The 15,356-nt window shown below is 57.4% G+C and overlaps 1 protein-coding gene across 3 annotated transcripts in view; it reads right to left on the bottom strand.

Annotated features, from left to right (window-relative positions):
- The window catches only part of MPRIP (myosin phosphatase Rho interacting protein), a 93,855-nt gene that overhangs the window by 21,066 nt on the left and 57,433 nt on the right, over window positions 1-15,356 (bottom strand). For 2 of the 3 annotated variants that reach the window (XM_065909991.1, XM_065909992.1), the window contains exons 7-14: window positions 14,843-15,002; window positions 11,309-11,450; window positions 10,414-10,518; window positions 9,049-9,105; window positions 8,092-8,160; window positions 5,188-5,277; window positions 3,448-3,557; window positions 946-1,483 (exon numbers count right to left, since the gene is read on the bottom strand). In XM_065909991.1, the coding sequence (XP_065766063.1) occupies window positions 946-1,483; window positions 3,448-3,557; window positions 5,188-5,277; window positions 8,092-8,160; window positions 9,049-9,105; window positions 10,414-10,518; window positions 11,309-11,450; window positions 14,843-15,002 (1,271 nt within the window). Of the gene's footprint in view, window positions 1-945; window positions 1,484-3,447; window positions 3,558-5,187; window positions 5,278-8,091; window positions 8,161-9,048; window positions 9,106-10,413; window positions 10,519-11,308; window positions 11,451-14,488; window positions 15,003-15,356 lie in introns of all 3 variants that reach the window. The other variant, XM_065909993.1, reaches the window with a different exon arrangement.

Genomic DNA, 15,356 nt, shown 5'->3' with positions numbered 1-15,356 from the left:
GTCTGAGGGAAGACTGCCCACTGGGTCCTTTGGGTGTCCTCAGCATGGCCAAACAGGCCTGTGCTGCTCCAGGCAGGCCTTGTGCCAGGCTCTACACCTCAGTTCCTACAGAACCCCCTTCGACCAGCTGGACACAATGGATTTTGTATAAAATCACGTTGGTGAGGATGTGGCTCCTAGCAGCTGTGAGTCCAGCTGTCGCCTGCTGCCCCTTTCTAGCTGCAGGGCCCTGGTCAGTGGGGAGCTGGGTGCACAGCAGGCTGTGCTGACTAGCATGGGGACCTTCGTATCAAACCCTGCTGTCTGAAACAGTCTCAGAGTCCAGTGTGTGTGGCCTGCTGACCTACAGTCCAGCTGTTTAGAGCAATCTCATTTTGGACTGTTAACTTACTCTGTTTTGCCTCTTTTATTGTATTAACAGGCATAGAAAAGTGTTGATGCTAGTGGTAAATATCAGCCTCATGAATCTAATAAGATGAGAGGTGAAGGCAGGCCAGGTACCCAGCCTATGGTTTCATCAGCCTCCAAAGTAAAGAGCACATCTGAATCAGCAGGCAGGCCGGCCATGTACACCCCTCAGGGCTCACCCAGGATGCCAGGCTGCTGTGCCCAGACAGGAGCCTGCCAGCTCACTGTCCTCTCCGCCAGTGCACCCCAGAAACAGGGCAGGTAAAACAGACACCCCACCCCACCCCCACCTCTGGCCCCACTGGCTTTCAATGGCAGTACCCACCCCTCTGGTCTATGGAAAGGCCTGGTGTGCACCTCCCCCGACCCAGCCCTCCCCCCAGTACTTATCTGGGACCTGTCTGTGTGCCTGGTTTGCTGAGGGGTCTACAAGCCCTTGGGCCTAGGCCCACAGTTCCTATACTCTTGGGCACAGAGGGGGCCAAGAAAGGGGGCTGCATGGAGTCAGCCAGCCCGCCCACCCGCCCTGGCGGCTACCTCCTTCTCCAGCAGCGAGGTCAGCTCGGGCGTGGTGAGTCGGTCGCTGCCATCCTCAGAGGACAGGTGCAGGGGGGCGATGGGCACCTGCTTCTCCTCCCGGAGAGGGGTGGTCTCCACCTGATGCCAGCGCTGCTCGATCTCCACATGCACATTCTGGGTCCTGAGCTCAGCAGCAGTGGGCGGCCCCAGGCCCCGGTCGACCTCCATGCGCAGGGCCGCATCCTCTGCACTGGGCCCCTCCACATCCGGCGTCCCAAAGCGCTTGCGCCGCTCCTCCCGTCGTCGTGCGCGCTCCCGCTCTAGCTCCCCGGGTTCTGCCTCGGCCCGAGAGCCACCAGCCCTCTCCTGGGCCAAGGCCTGCTGGATAGGGCGGAACTCGGCCCAGTCGAAGGTCTTAGAGCGGCCCTCGCGCCTGCGCTCACGCGCCCGGCTCCTCTTCTGCTCAGGGTCGGGCTCCCCAAGCTCCCCGTCCTGCTTCTCCAGCGGCCTTGCCTCCGAGGGGGAGCCGCTCCGGGTCTTCACCTGCGGCAGCGAGCTGCAGGGGCCAGAGACAGTGGTCAGGTGGGGCCCCCACCACCAGGCCCGGCCCCTGCTGTCATTATGTGCTTTTCCTGCTCGGCTGCGGTCCCTGGAGGCAACCCCAAGGGGCTCTGAGCCGTGCCGGAAGAGAAGGAGCCACAGACGACGGCCCAGAGGTTTCCTGCTGGACGATCCTAGGGTCTGAGAGCCCTGTCAGATTTGCTGGGCACAGCCACCATCCAAACGAGGCCATATGGGAGGGAAGCGTGTGCTGGGCTGACGGTGACAGAGTGAACGGGAGCAGCTACTTTCCTCAAGGCTTGTGGGCCTTCAATAAGCGGGTAAGGAACACAGTGTGACAACCTTGGGACCACCTGTGGGCCAGTGAGCTGGCCGGCCCAGGTGGTTCCCATGAACCAGCACCACACAGGGGCTCACTGGTCAGGACTTGAGAAGACTGGGTGGCCCACCTGGGCCGGACGCTGGAGGACACCCCTGCCTGCCTGGCAGCTGGGTGCACCCCCTCCCCCACAACCCTAAGATGTGGCTGTCTGAAGATAAGACCCCGAGACCCCCCCACCCTGAGCGGCAAGGGCTAGGGCTGGGGGGCTCCAGGGAATACAGATAAGGAACCTCCGGAAGAAGCACCCTCTGTCCTGGGGCTTCCAGGTCAGGACCACATGCCTGGACACATTTTTCCAGGATGGAACTTTCAACAACACCCAACTGCAAGCTGGCCCACGGCCCCAAGCGTGTGATGGCCAAGATGACATAGCACCTCTCTGCCGCTCTCTCTGGAGAGGAAGCCCCTGCGACCCCACCGGATCAGGGCTGCAGCACTTGGATTGAGCTACAACTTCTAGCATCTACACCTTCCTGGGGCATGGCCTAGCTGCACTAGCTGCACTTTCCTCAAAGTGTAAAAGCCCCCACACAGAGCACACAGTGAGGCAAGCACCTTGGCTCAGACCACTGACACTGGAGCCTCTTCCTGTCAGGAGAATGCTGTGGCCCTGACGTGGAGGGGAGGAACTGTCCTGAGCCACGTGGGCCTGAGCACGTCCTCCACACTGCTTCTGAGGCCAAAGCCCCACACCTGCTCTGTGACACCCAAGGGTGACATCCCCCCACCTGGAGCTGGACGCGGGGTCCTTCAAAGAGCCCAGAGAGGGCCTTGGCCTCTGCTCCTGGTCCTACAGACTCAGGAACAACCAAATACTCTGTTCATCTAACGAAAAAAGGAATAGAGTCAGCACAGGACAGAAGTAGAAAGGAGAATCCCTTTAGGATCCCTTCCCGACTCTGTTCAAAAATGTAGGTGACCAGGTGGGAAGCAGGACTTGGCAAAGGTGTGAAGCCACCCCCAGGAGGAGATGTGAGTGCTCTGTGGGCATGAGGGCCGCCCTCTGGGCATGGCCTCCAACCCAAGAGGCACTTGAGAAGCACTGGGACTACAGGAGGGAAAAGTGTAAGGGAGAAACTCTCAGGACCAGTGAAGGCTCTGAGGCCAGGAAGTGAGGGCAGCAAGAGTTCTGGCTGTCACAGAACCAGCCACTTGCAGAGATCCTGTCCTGTCTGCTTTTTGTGAAATGAAAACAGCAGGTTTCTAACCATCAGGGCAGGAGGAAAGTTTGGGGCAAATGATGACCTTCCCAGAGCATGGCTATCAACACGAGAACATCCCCAGCTTCGCCCCCCGCACCAAGAGCTCCAAAGGGACATCTGTCCTGGTTGCACAGACATCCTGCAGATGCAGGAGTGAGGCACAAAGACCAAGAAAAGGCAATGCTGAGGTGACCTGTGGACACAGCATCTGGTGCTGCCTTTGACCAACCAGGGCTCAGCGGCCGGAGACGCCCTGCACCCAGGCCCCAGGGAGTTCATGCACTGGGCAGGGCTGGCAGGGGGTGGTGCAGTGCAAGTAACAGACAGAGTAACAGGGCGGCTGCACTGAGTCTCCTGGGCACCTGACTGGCTCACCTCGTCACGTCCGGGGCAGAGGTCGGGTGGACGTGCTTCATGATGGTCTGGATCCAGTTCCTCCGGATTCCGGACGTCATGGCAGAGAGGGTGAAGGCGCCCTCCTTCGTCTGCACAGAAGATGAGGCGTTAGCCATGAGTGTCCCTCACTGACCCCGAAGGGCTTGCAGGACGGACTCACCCCCAGGATGTCCCTCCCAGAGGAGTTGCTCTTGATGGGAGAGGCTGAGGGAGGGGGGTCTCAGCACGAGGCCCAGAGAGCAGGAACTTGGCACCACCCCCAGCATCATCCGCAGAGGTGGCTAGGGGTCTGGCTCACTGAGCATGCCTCTCCCTCCTGCAGGACAGGGGCACAGGGAATCATCGGAGTCTCCAAGTCAAAGCTGGAGTGCCCTGCCAGATGCCCTGGAGCCCAATGGACTGGGGAATGGATTTCTCCTTCTAATGAATTCAGTGGCCTTCAGGTCTGAACTCGGTCTCCTCTGAGTTTGGTTAACCTTGGTCACTGCCATGTGCTGAATCTAAGCCCAAAGGTCAGGAGGGGAGTCCCAGCCCGGGAGCCCAGGGTGGCAGCTGGCAGGCAGCTGGCAGGCAGCTGGGTGCCCATTGCACACCTCAGGCTCTCAGGAGGGAAGAATTAGCTTTTCCCAAAGACAGGTTTGGGCTTCCCTCATGGTTTAGTCAGTAAAGACTCCGCCTGCAGTTCAGGAAACCTAGTGACTAAACACAGCACAGTACACAAAGACAGGTCTGGCCTTTGCCCTTTACCACTGTGGTGCAGAGTGGGGGCTAGCCAGGCCAGAAGGACCAGGCGTGTGGTAGGGAGATGCTCTGGCTGTGTAATGTCAGCTGGCCTCTGGGGGAAGGGCTGGAGCTTGCCTGACCACATGGATAATGATCCAGTTGATGGGTTATGAAGCTGCTATGAACACTCTGGACATACTTGGGCCTGGTGCCAGGCTAAGCCCGAGCAAGCTCCCCAGGCTGGAAGCTCTGTGTGTTATCAAATGTCAGCGCCAATAGGGAGACTGTCCCCAAGGATGTGAAAGCTTCCTGTTCAGTGCAGTTCTCCACAAGGTGCTTCCTCGGGCTGATCCCAGTCTGTACCCTTTGCTAGAGTGTGTCCACAGTTTTAAGGAGAGTGTTCCCTGTGCTCTGAGTCCTCCCGGCTAGTTATCGGACATGTGGGGGGTCCGGGGGAGCCTCAGACTTGCAGTGGGCATCAGCCAGCTGGCATAGCCAGGGGTCTGTGCCCTCACCTCATCTGGCTACCCCTGAATAGTCCTTGAACCCCCATCTTTGATGAAGTGGCCAGTGAAAACTGTTCCATCTGCCTAGTCAAATAATTTTTTTGAGAATGGGACAGCACCTTGCCCATTGAAGTCCTTCCCAAGACTGTGGGGCAGAAAGACTCTGGTGAGTGGCTACATCGATGAGCAAAGAGTAAGTGTATGAGAAGTTAGTGCCTTGAAAGCTGAAGAAGCAACACCTTCACTCTTACTCCCCATACCCCACCTCTTTCCAGCTGTCCCTGTTCTACTGAAAGAAAGACCCTATTACTACAAAGGCTCTGGACAGCCTCAAGGGGGAGATGCTGACGTCTGCTTTCTGCCGAGATCACAGAACGGGGATGGGGTGAGGAGCTACAGGACAGAAAAAAGGAGAGGATGAGGTGCCCACCCATCAGGCCCACAGCCCTCCCCTCACACCCCGCCTGCTGCCCAGCCCCACCCTACTCACATGGATCTGGAAGCCATAGTTTCTCTGCACTGGGTACTCTGTGACATCACAGCACGTAGACAAGTCAATTTCCCCATCCAAGTCGGCTGCCTGCAGAGAAGGTGAGAGATTTAGAACGTAAAGGTCAGTGTCCCATGAGTTTTTGGCTACTGGACAGGTGTTCTCGCAGGTGCTGCCGACCACACACCACCTAGAAGCATCCATACCACCCCCACCCCCATCCTGCCAGGGACATCCAGGCCAGGGTTCTCAGACCTCCTTTACACTCTTAAAAACTGAGGGCCCCAAAGAGCTTTTGTTCATGGGTGTTTTATCTATTGATGTTTGCCATATTAGAAACTGAAAAAAAAAAATGAAAAACAAAAATTTTTACTCATTAAGAGCACAAACCCATTTCATAAATAAAAAGTATTATTTTAAAAAACCAGCAGGACTTCCCTGGCAGTCCAGTGGTTAAAACTTTGCCTTCCAATGCAGGGGGTGTTTGTTCAATCCTTGGTTGCAGAACTAAGATCCTACATGCCTTGTGGTCAAAACCAAAACATGAGAAAAAAAAAAAACAAAAAAACCCAAAACATGAAACAGAAGCAATATTGTAACAAATCCAGTAAAGACTTTAAAAATGGTCCACATCAAAAAAACTTTGGAAAAAAAACAGCACAAGATTTTTGCATCTGCCTTTAATGCCTAACTTCTGAGGATACCTGGATTCTCACATGGGTCTCTGAATTCAGTCTGCTGGTAGCTTTTGGCTGAAGTATATGAGGAGGGCCTGTCCTCACACACACTCAGGCTGAAAAAGGGAGGTGAATTTTAAGTCTTTTCAGACAGCTGTGGCTATTCTTTGACAAGTGGTAGTTTCTTAAAGGTGAACTGCATAGTGGAATCTTTCTGTCCTTGCTATTACGTTAAAACCCACGGTTCTGCCCTGCTCCGTGAATGGACCTCTGACCCACGCGTGACCTGGTGACACCATGTCCCGTCTCCTGGGAGAGTCCCTAGACACTGATGTTTCCTTGTTCCAGAGCAAACGCTGTGTGTGTTGTCATCACTACCTATTTCATCAGGAAAGTCTAGGCTCAGGGATGCTGTCAGGTGAGCGATGATGAATACAAGTTTCTCAAAGTTCCAGTTTTTCTTAAAAGTTCAAATTGAATCATTGAAAACAGTTCTGTCAGTTGTTTTCCTTGAAGGAAGAGACTCGGTTCATTTAATCGAGTGAGCATCTGTGTGTTGGTGTTTAAGCAGAGATGATGGGCCACGAGGAGGGGGGATGGCAGAGGGCAGCGTGGTTGCAGCGGGTGCTCCCCATGAGGTGGCGTCACGCCTGGACAACCAGCACAAGAGACTTTGCCAGCTTCCGGCGGGCGTTGAAGGCTGAGACTAATAAATCAGCACCTCTCCTGTCCTGTCAAGGCCCTTTCTGTAAGGCTGTAAACGTGTGGCAGTGAAGGACACACTGGCTATCTGCTCCTGCAGCCTGGTTGGCTAACGCATAATGTTAGCACACGGGACGAGGTCAATGGCACTATAGTCTTACAGCACTATTTTTGTTATAAAACCCTGGATGGGTCTCCAGGGGTCCATAAAGTACACTGTGAGAACAACCCAGCACTTGCGTGTGCTCCTGTGACCCCAGCAACCCATGCTACTCCCCATCTGCCTGCCCACCAGCCTCTGTTGCCTGTGCTTACAGAGGCACAAGAACCACTAACATCATTCCTATTCCTCCAGAGGAGAATCCTGGAGTGGGAAGCAAGGGAAAAGGTGCAGGAACAGAATACCAAACTCAGAAGAGGAGGTTTTTTTTGTAGGTGAAGAAAAAGCCCTTCTGTTTGGTGTTCAACCATGGAACCAGGGCTCACAACCAGGCTGCCAAGTTCACCTGCCACATCCATCCTTGTCCAGAAAACAAGGGATAAGATATATTAGTTTGGTTCTTTGCAAGACAGTTTACCACAATATTTCTGTGTTCAGTTCAGTCGCTCAGTCATGTCTCTTTGCAACCCGATGAACCGCAGCACGCCAGGCCTCCCTGTCCATCACCAACTCTCAGAGTCCACCAGAACCAACGTCCATCAAGTCGGTGATGCCATCCAACCATCTCATCCTCTGTTGTCCCCTTTTCCTCCTGCCCTCAATCTTTCCCAGCATCAGGGCCTTTTCAGATGAGTCAGCTCTTCGCATCAGGTGGCCAAAGTATTGGACCTTCAGCTTCAACACCAGTCCTTCCAATCAACACCCAGGCCTGATCTCCTTTAGGATGGACTGGTTGGATCTCCTTGCAGTCCAAGGGACTCTCAAGAGTCTTCTCCAATACCACAGTTCAAAAGCATCAATTCTTCTGCGCTCAGCTTTCTTTATCGTCCAACTCTCACATCCATGCATGACCACTGGAAAAACCACAGCCTTGACCAGACGGATCTTTGTTGACAAAGTAATGTCTCTGTTTTTTTATATGCTGTCTAGGTTGGTCATAACTTTCCTTCCAAGGAGTAAACGTCTTTTAATTTCATGGCTGCAGTCACCATCTGCAGTGATTTTGGAGCCCAGAAAAATAAAGTCAGCCACTGTTTCTCCATCTATTTGCCATGAAGTGATGGGACCGGATGCCATGATCTTAGTTTTCTGAATGTTGAGCTTTAAGCCAACTTTTTCACTCTCCTTTTTCACTTTCATCATAGAAAGAACAAAACTGTTCATCCTGAGTTTTAAAATGAGACATCTTTTAGTGTTTTTCAAAGAACACAGACAAGAAAAGCTGCTGAAGTTCCCCCATCCCAGGTGCTGAAGCAGGGCCTGGAGAGCCTACTTCCAGCAGAAGCCAGTCCCGGAACATCAGACTCTGCCCCAGGGCTGGACTGGGCCATCCATCAGCACACAGCATGGACCTGAGACACTCACCTCCTCAGCCACAGAGTCCCTGTAGAACCTCAGGCTTTGATCAGCAAGGACAAACCAGTGCTTCTTCCACTAAAAAAGAAGGGGTAAAGTCAAGACTGAACTCCACACTCCTGCTCTGAGGCGCTCCACAGCCAGGGTCCTGGGGGAACACAGACAGTGGGCGGCCCCTCTGGCTGGGACACACAGGACTCTGCTCAGGCCACAGGCAGCCACATGCACATGCCTTCTCCCCGGTGACAAGGCGGTGTGGGCACTCCACCCACAGGGGGGCCAGGCAGAGGGAAGCCAGGCCCCCCAAGCTCAAGGAGGCAGCCTGTGAGTTGTGGCCACCTGCTGTCTAGCCAGAGGGGCGCCCACCTGCTGCCAGCAGGGGTGACCCAATCACAACCAGCCAGACTTCCCAGTCTTCACTGTGAGGAACGACAAGGGCGCTGAGTCTGCAGACAGAGCCGAGGGGGTGGATACAGAGGGGAGAGAGAGAGGAGGGCAGGGAGGGGGGTCCGGGGGTCTCGCAGAGGGACCCAAGGCTACTCCTGCCTCCCAGGAGGCCTGGTCTCCACCCCAGCAGCCACTAGTGGCTCACTCTTTCTGCTCAAGTCTGCCAGCTCCTCCCAGGTCTGTGGCTGCATCTCGGCTGCTGCCCACCACCTCACAATCAGGGAGCCTGTCCTTGGGGAACCTGGGCTCTCAGGAAACCTCTGGAGAATGTGGCCAGGCGGGAAGCTCATGTTGAAGGACATCCCCAGGCCTGAGGCTGATGCTCACCAGGAGCGGGAGAGCAGTCCACATGCTGGCAGCAGGCAGGCTGCCCACCACACCCCCATTTGTGAGGAGACGGGGTCGTGGTCACAGTCCTGGAGGTGGTGGACAAGGGCCAGTGCTCACACATGCACGGGGACAGCTGGACCTTGCACCTGCTCCCTGGCGCCTGGGGCCACGGCAGTTCCAGCCACTCACCTGGCCATCCTCATACTGCTTGGTCAGCCAGCCTTTTTTGAAATTCAGCAGGTCGGGCTAAGAAAGAGGAATAAAGAACAGCTCAGAGAAAAGCAGCCTGGTGTCTGGTTCTGTGCAGAGCAGAATGACGAGGCAGCCATTTCTCTCCCCATGAGTGGCCCTAGGAAAGGGGCTTTTCCACGTGCTGGATGAGCACATGTGGCTCCTTGCCCTGGCAGGGGCTGCCCAAGCCACTCTCGGGGTGTGCATCTCCAAGGAGGGCAAGGTTGCACACCGGGCGCAGGTGCGGCCCCCTCGGCCCATGAGCAGCACAGCAGGGCCTCCAGGAAGCAGAGAACAGTCCAGACAGAGCCACCCGGCATCTCGCGTGGAGGGAAGATGAGCAGTGATGGCTGAGACTGAGAGTCTCATAAAAGCCACGGGAAGACTGATGGCACCTGGTGTGAGCACGACGCAGCAGTGAGCTGCCAGGACCCTCCAGCCACTGGCCTGCCAGGATGACCCTGAACCCCCGCTTCCCTACAAGCAGCAGAGCCAGGACAGCAGGTGCTTACAGCACCTGAGAGCACCCGGAGGGCCCTCGCAGCCCTGGGCCTGGCTGGTGTCTCATGTGTGGGCATGGGCAAGGCCAGGTGAACAGAGATGCAGCACTGCAATGTCCAAGGACCCAAGGAGAGTTAAGAGAACATGTGCCCCAGGGAAGGACACCCATCAGCCATGGGCGCCCTGGAGCCTCTGCTGCAAAGTGTAGACTCCAGGTGAGAGAGCGTGTGCTCTGGCCCAGCTCGGGAGCCGCTGGGGGCCCCACGCCTGGAGGGGTGGGACCAGCCCTGGTTCCTCAGGAGGCCAAAGACAAAGGCAAGAGGAACCTATGTGAGCTGCTGTCTTCACTCCTGGGGCTCTGACTTGCCTTTCAGGGCTCCCAAGGGGGCGGTGGTCCTATTAGACCTGCCTGACCACTCCCTACCTCCACCCAATGGCCACAGCTCCCATGCCCTGGAGCGAAGGCCAGGCTCCCTGCATGGTGACCCCACAAACAAGAGACATGCCCAGCGGGAAGGGGGCTCCTGCCTCCAAGACGTCACAGAGACAAACACTCAAAACGAGAAGAACAGAGGTTCGTGCTGTGGCCCCAACCCCCAGAGCCAAAATTCTGCGGTCCTGGCGGCCTCCTCAGCCGGAGATCTCAGAGCTCAGGATGCCCACATAGCCCAGAGAAGGGGCAGAAACACATCATCTGCTTCTCACACAGACACGACGGCCTGTGCACAGGGGGCAGCCAGCACGGACACCAGCAGACAGAGCCCTGTGACAAGCAGCAGGGGCGACGTCTCCAGGCCTCAGAGCACAGGCGCCCGGGCTCACCGTCAGGGAGGACTCCGTGGACCTCCTGTCCAGTGACTTGGCTCTTCGGTGTGGAGACAGGGGGGAGGCCGAGGCGTCTGGGAGAGGAGCTTCGCTGGGGAGGTCCTGTGGCAGAGAGCAGTCCCGTCAGCACCAGCCAGTCCCTCGTCCGCTAGAGCCGCAGGAGGGCGGGCTTCAGGGACGTGTTGTGGGCAAGGAGCGGGGCTCTGCTGTCTGGTGCCTTGGCACCTCTGCCCCCACGGACAGGACCTGCGTGGAGATAGGACCCACGCCCAGACTCCTGGTCCTGAGCCTCCCACTGCCTGCTGGGGCTTGAGCTGCTCTGGTGAACAGGGCAGGCTTTTCTTGCAGATGTACCAGCCACTCGGCTCTCCTGGTCCCCACTCTCCCTGGGCCTCAGAGGTTCACAGAAGGAAGAAGCTGGGCTCTGTGCAACAAGTAGGAGAGCCCAGAGAGAACGGGAGGAAGACAGAGGGTGGACTTAGCGGGAACCCAAGAAGTAGGGGCTCTGGAGAGGAGTTTCAGAAGCGGAATCCACCTTGGAGATTCAGCAGAGAGAAACGAGGGCTGTGGCCATGGCCAGAAAAGACAAGGAAGGAGACCAGACGGCCTCAGAGAGGAAGAGAGCGGCTCTAGTTAGGACCTGGGACCCAAGGCGCATGAGAGCAGCTCTGAGCAGAGATGGATGGAATTCTGAGAGGAAAATGCAGAAGACGGGCCTCACCCTCAAGAAGTTCACTCAGGGAAGAAGGTGAGAGACGCAAGAAACGACCAGGAAACGAGCAGGAAGCTGGGCAGAAGTGCACCCACATGTGAGTGGGCTGTATGGGGGGCTATATGCTGCCGTCCCCACCGTCTGCTCTGCCCCATTATTGCCCAGAGCCCGGACGCTCACCCGCTTCCTAGGAAACGCCCTCTTCTCGCTGCGGCCTTGTCGAGTGTCAGTTGAGGCTGAGGGCCCGGCGGACAAGTTGGTCTCCATGTGCTCTGCCTTCTCTGTGTCCAGGGCCTCAAACTTCTCTATTACCTGGGACCTCCTGCAAGAGAGGGCACGAGGCCACTGAGGGGGGAGACAGGGTCCCCAGAGCCTGAAGGGACATGGTCCGGAGTCTGAGGGGCTCCTGCAGCCAGCACCCCACGCCAGCTCACCCCAGTTCCTGGGCCACCCTCGTTTGGGGTGCTGGCCACACACACCCCTCGTTCGGCCAGCTCACCTAATGCCCTCACTTCCTCTCCCACCTCCACATGGGGCAGCTCTTGGACACAGCCCTGCCCTCTGCCTCCCAGCCCCACACCGCAGACGCCACACGGGCTGCCGTACTGACACACATGGCCCTCACACGCCAGCGCCCCCTCTGGAGCCACAGACTGGTGGAAGGCAGCCAGCACCCTGGGCGCCCCGGCCTCACCACGTGCCTCAGCAGATCGGATGCAGCCCCCACCCCAGGGCGTCCAAAATTTAGCAAGAAAAAGACCCACGAATTAACATTGTTTCTGCCAACAGTAAAAAGAATCAAAACCCAAATTAAAAACAAAGCAAGTTGATTTCGTGTGAAAGGGCGGGCGGCATCATCAGGCCATCTACGGCTGGAGACGGAGCTGAGATGGGAGCGAAGCAGGCGGAGGAGGGGCGAGTAACGTCACAGCGACACAGCAGGAGGAGTGGAGAGGGGCAAGACCTGGAAGAAAACAAGGCTGGAGAATGAATAAACAGAAAGAACTGCTGGTAAAAATCAAATATGGTAAATCAAAATCATCCCAAGAATTAGAGCAAAAACCCAAGGCGATCACTGAGGAGGGAGACTGTCCTGTCCCCGCGTCATGAACATCCGCCTGGTGGATGCACCCTCGTGAGCTGCCCACGTGTCCCCAGGCCAGAGGCCTGTTTCCCCTGAGACATCTCACAGGGAGGTGGCTGCCCTTGCATTGGACTAGCAGCAGAGTCGAGGGCAGCAAGTGAAGGGCCGCTGGGCCCAGTAGCCTGAAGCCTAACTTCATGAGGAAGCGGAGGGGAACCCGGAGGCCAGCTCGTCCTTGGGAAGGGACCAGCAGAAGGGGCTCTCGGGGGTCCTTCCTCAGGAAGGCGGAACTCCCTGGGACCAGCTCCCTGTGGAGCCATCTCTGCTCCCGTGGAGTCTCCTGCAGGCCAGCAGCAGCTGCAGCGGGGGAGCGAGCGAGCGAGCGCAGGAAGCCAGGCGGCGTGGGAGCGCCTGGGAACCACGGGAACTCTCGCCGGTGCCTGGGCTGGCTGCGCACCGAGGTGCCTGTCCCAAGTGTCCTGCTAGGTTTAGAGGACAGACCCGCTCACATGTAGAACGAGAGCTCTTTCAACCGACCTCAGGACCAGAAAGCCCCACGATGGCCTTGAGGTGCAGGGGCCAGTGAGTCAGGCCAGTTGCATGCTGCAGGCTGGGCTGGGCACGAGAGGTCAGAAGAGGGAAGAAGTGCCGCCTGCCAGGGGTCTGGGGGAGTCCGCCTCAGGTGACTGTAAAGTGGGGCCTTTTCAGCTCAGGTCCCTGTAGTCCTACAGCTGGGACAGCAAAGGCATCCCGGTGAGCCTGGTCCGGACTCCCAGCCAAGGGGCAGGCGGGACCTTGGCAGCTGGGCCTGGTGTCAGTCACTAGCGGTTCAACCAGTCATCCCTCCACACTTGCTCGACACAGCTCACCATTTGAGAAACACTGGGGAGGCTCTGGGGCCAGTCCAAAGACTACTTCAGGGCCAGGACTGGTCAGGACACCCACCCTGAGGCCTCTCAGTCAGGCTTCCAGCAGCCGCCCCCTGGGTATGGTGGCTGGTGTCCTGACCATCTGGGGCTCTGTTCTGCACCACAATACAGGGATTCGGTCTAGCACCAGGAGCAGCTCAGGACCAGAGAGCAGGCCTCAGACAGGACAGCAGCCAGTCAGAGGACATGAGGGCAGTGAGAAGTGATGTGACAGTGTTAGGATGCAGAGGAGAGGGCCCCAGGGGAGCCGCACCAGGCAAAAGCCCCTCCCCATGGTGGCAGAGCAGGCGAAGCAAAGCCCCAGAGGTGCCATCTGTCCCGGCCATAGCCAGGAGGGAACTCCAAGCCAAGCAGGTGTGCTGAATGTTAATTCTTTGGTCCCTGCCAAACCAAGGTGTGGCTGCCTGCTTGGGGGCCTCCAGGACAAAGTGAGAAGCCCCCTTGCCCAGGCCACTGGCCGCCTACATCTAGCCAGTCCCGTCACTTATACTCAAGCGCACTAAGGACAGCCTCGACCTGCCCCAGCTCTGCTGCCCCAGGCTGTTCCCGTGAGGATGGGCCCTGCCCCTTCACCCCGTTTCTGCCCTGCGTATGGGTTGCTCACACACCTCAAGCGGTTCCTAGTAAGCCAGGCAGAGATGCTGTTCGGAGGGTGTGTCCCCCACCCCTCCAGGACTGAGGCACCTTGTTTGCGTCTCTCTTTAAGTGTATCTTCCTAGTGTTGGAGGGGATGTCTGGGAGGGCAGGGGGGTGGGAAGGAGCAGGGGAGCAAAGCAACCCGGGGTCTGCAAAGGGTCATCCAACGTCCCCACTCGCTCTAATTCTAAGCTGGGTGGGGCTGGAGGACACTACACTAACAGTGGGTCTGAATCTCCTCCTTAGAAAGCAGCTTCTTTGTAAATGAATGAAAACCTCAATTTTCTCTTCCCGGAGCATGTTACAGGCTCTGGAATCATTTTGGGAGGTCTGAAACCCTGCACGGCCCACTGCACACCAGGGTGTGAGCCCTGCTACTGGACAGAGGCTCTGTTTACACGCGGGGCTGGAAGCTTCTACTGGAAGGGGCACTGGGGCACTCTGGTCCAGACCTGGATTTGGGAGGCTTCAGAGACAGAACCACGCTCTTTCCTCGCTCTCCACAAGTGCAGGGCCCTCCCCACCTCAGATCACAGCTCTATCTGGCCTTGGCCCATCTCCAAATCCATGACAGAATGTCACAAAATGTATGAGTGTGTGAGTGCACATGTGGGTACCTGTGTGAGAGCATGCTGAGTGTGCACAGTAGGGGCTGCAGGAGTGGGCAAAGTGTGTGCAAGCCCCTGGCCCTCCAGTTCCCCCAGCCCTTACCTCCGCTCGTTGCCAAACAGACGGGCCACCTCTTCCCTGCCAGGGCTCCGGGCCCGAGTCCTGCGCTCCAGCCGCCTTCTCTCCACCTGGAAGGCTTCTCGGTGGCTGATCCTGATGGCCTTAGGGACGTCGGCCAGGGTGGCATACTGCCTGCTGGCTTTAAAGGCATAGGCACGCCCCAGTCTCTCTGCTCCCCACCCCCCAGCACTGCCGGAGTCCACGTGGGCAGGGGGATGGCTGGCCACATCCAAGGAGTTGAAGGAGCTGCTGCAGACGGTTCGGGCAAGGGGTTGAGGACCTGGGGGAGGAAGGGGATGGCCAGGCTCGCAGGAGGGTGGGCTGAAGTCGCTGTACCTGTTGGTGGGGGCACCTGGGCTGGGCGGGGAGAGCGGTGGGGGCAGCTGCTGCTCCTCGGCCTTCACGTCCTGCTTGGTCTTCTCCAGGGAGAAGTAGCCGCTCTCCACCCGGACTTTGCGGCCACAGTCCACGCGGTCACCACTTGTGGTGCTCTCCTCTGGAAGATGAGGGACAAGAGAGATGCACGGCCTGCTGCCACCTCTGGTTCTACGACCTTTGGAGATGGCGCGCAAGTCCAAGGCCACCCCAGGGCAGAACCCTTTCCCAGGAAAGGAATGGGGCATCCTTACCTGCCTCCCCCTAACAGGTACCTCTCTACCAGATGGCCAGGGGTCCCTGAGCTCTAGTCTGGGGGCTCGGCTAGGACAGCAGGATCCCCAAGAAGGGACATCCCACCAACAACCACTTCCCACTGAACACCAGGGAGGACCCAGGGAATGTGGTTAACACTCCACACTGCACTGCAGGGGGTGTGGTTCAATTCCCTGGCTGGGGAAATGAGATCCCCGAT

This window comes from Muntiacus reevesi, chromosome 18 (genome assembly GCF_963930625.1).
Source record: "Muntiacus reevesi chromosome 18, mMunRee1.1, whole genome shotgun sequence".
NCBI classification, from domain to species: Eukaryota; Metazoa; Chordata; class Mammalia; order Artiodactyla; family Cervidae; genus Muntiacus; species Muntiacus reevesi.
This window is presented reverse-complemented; position numbering and strand designations above follow the sequence as displayed.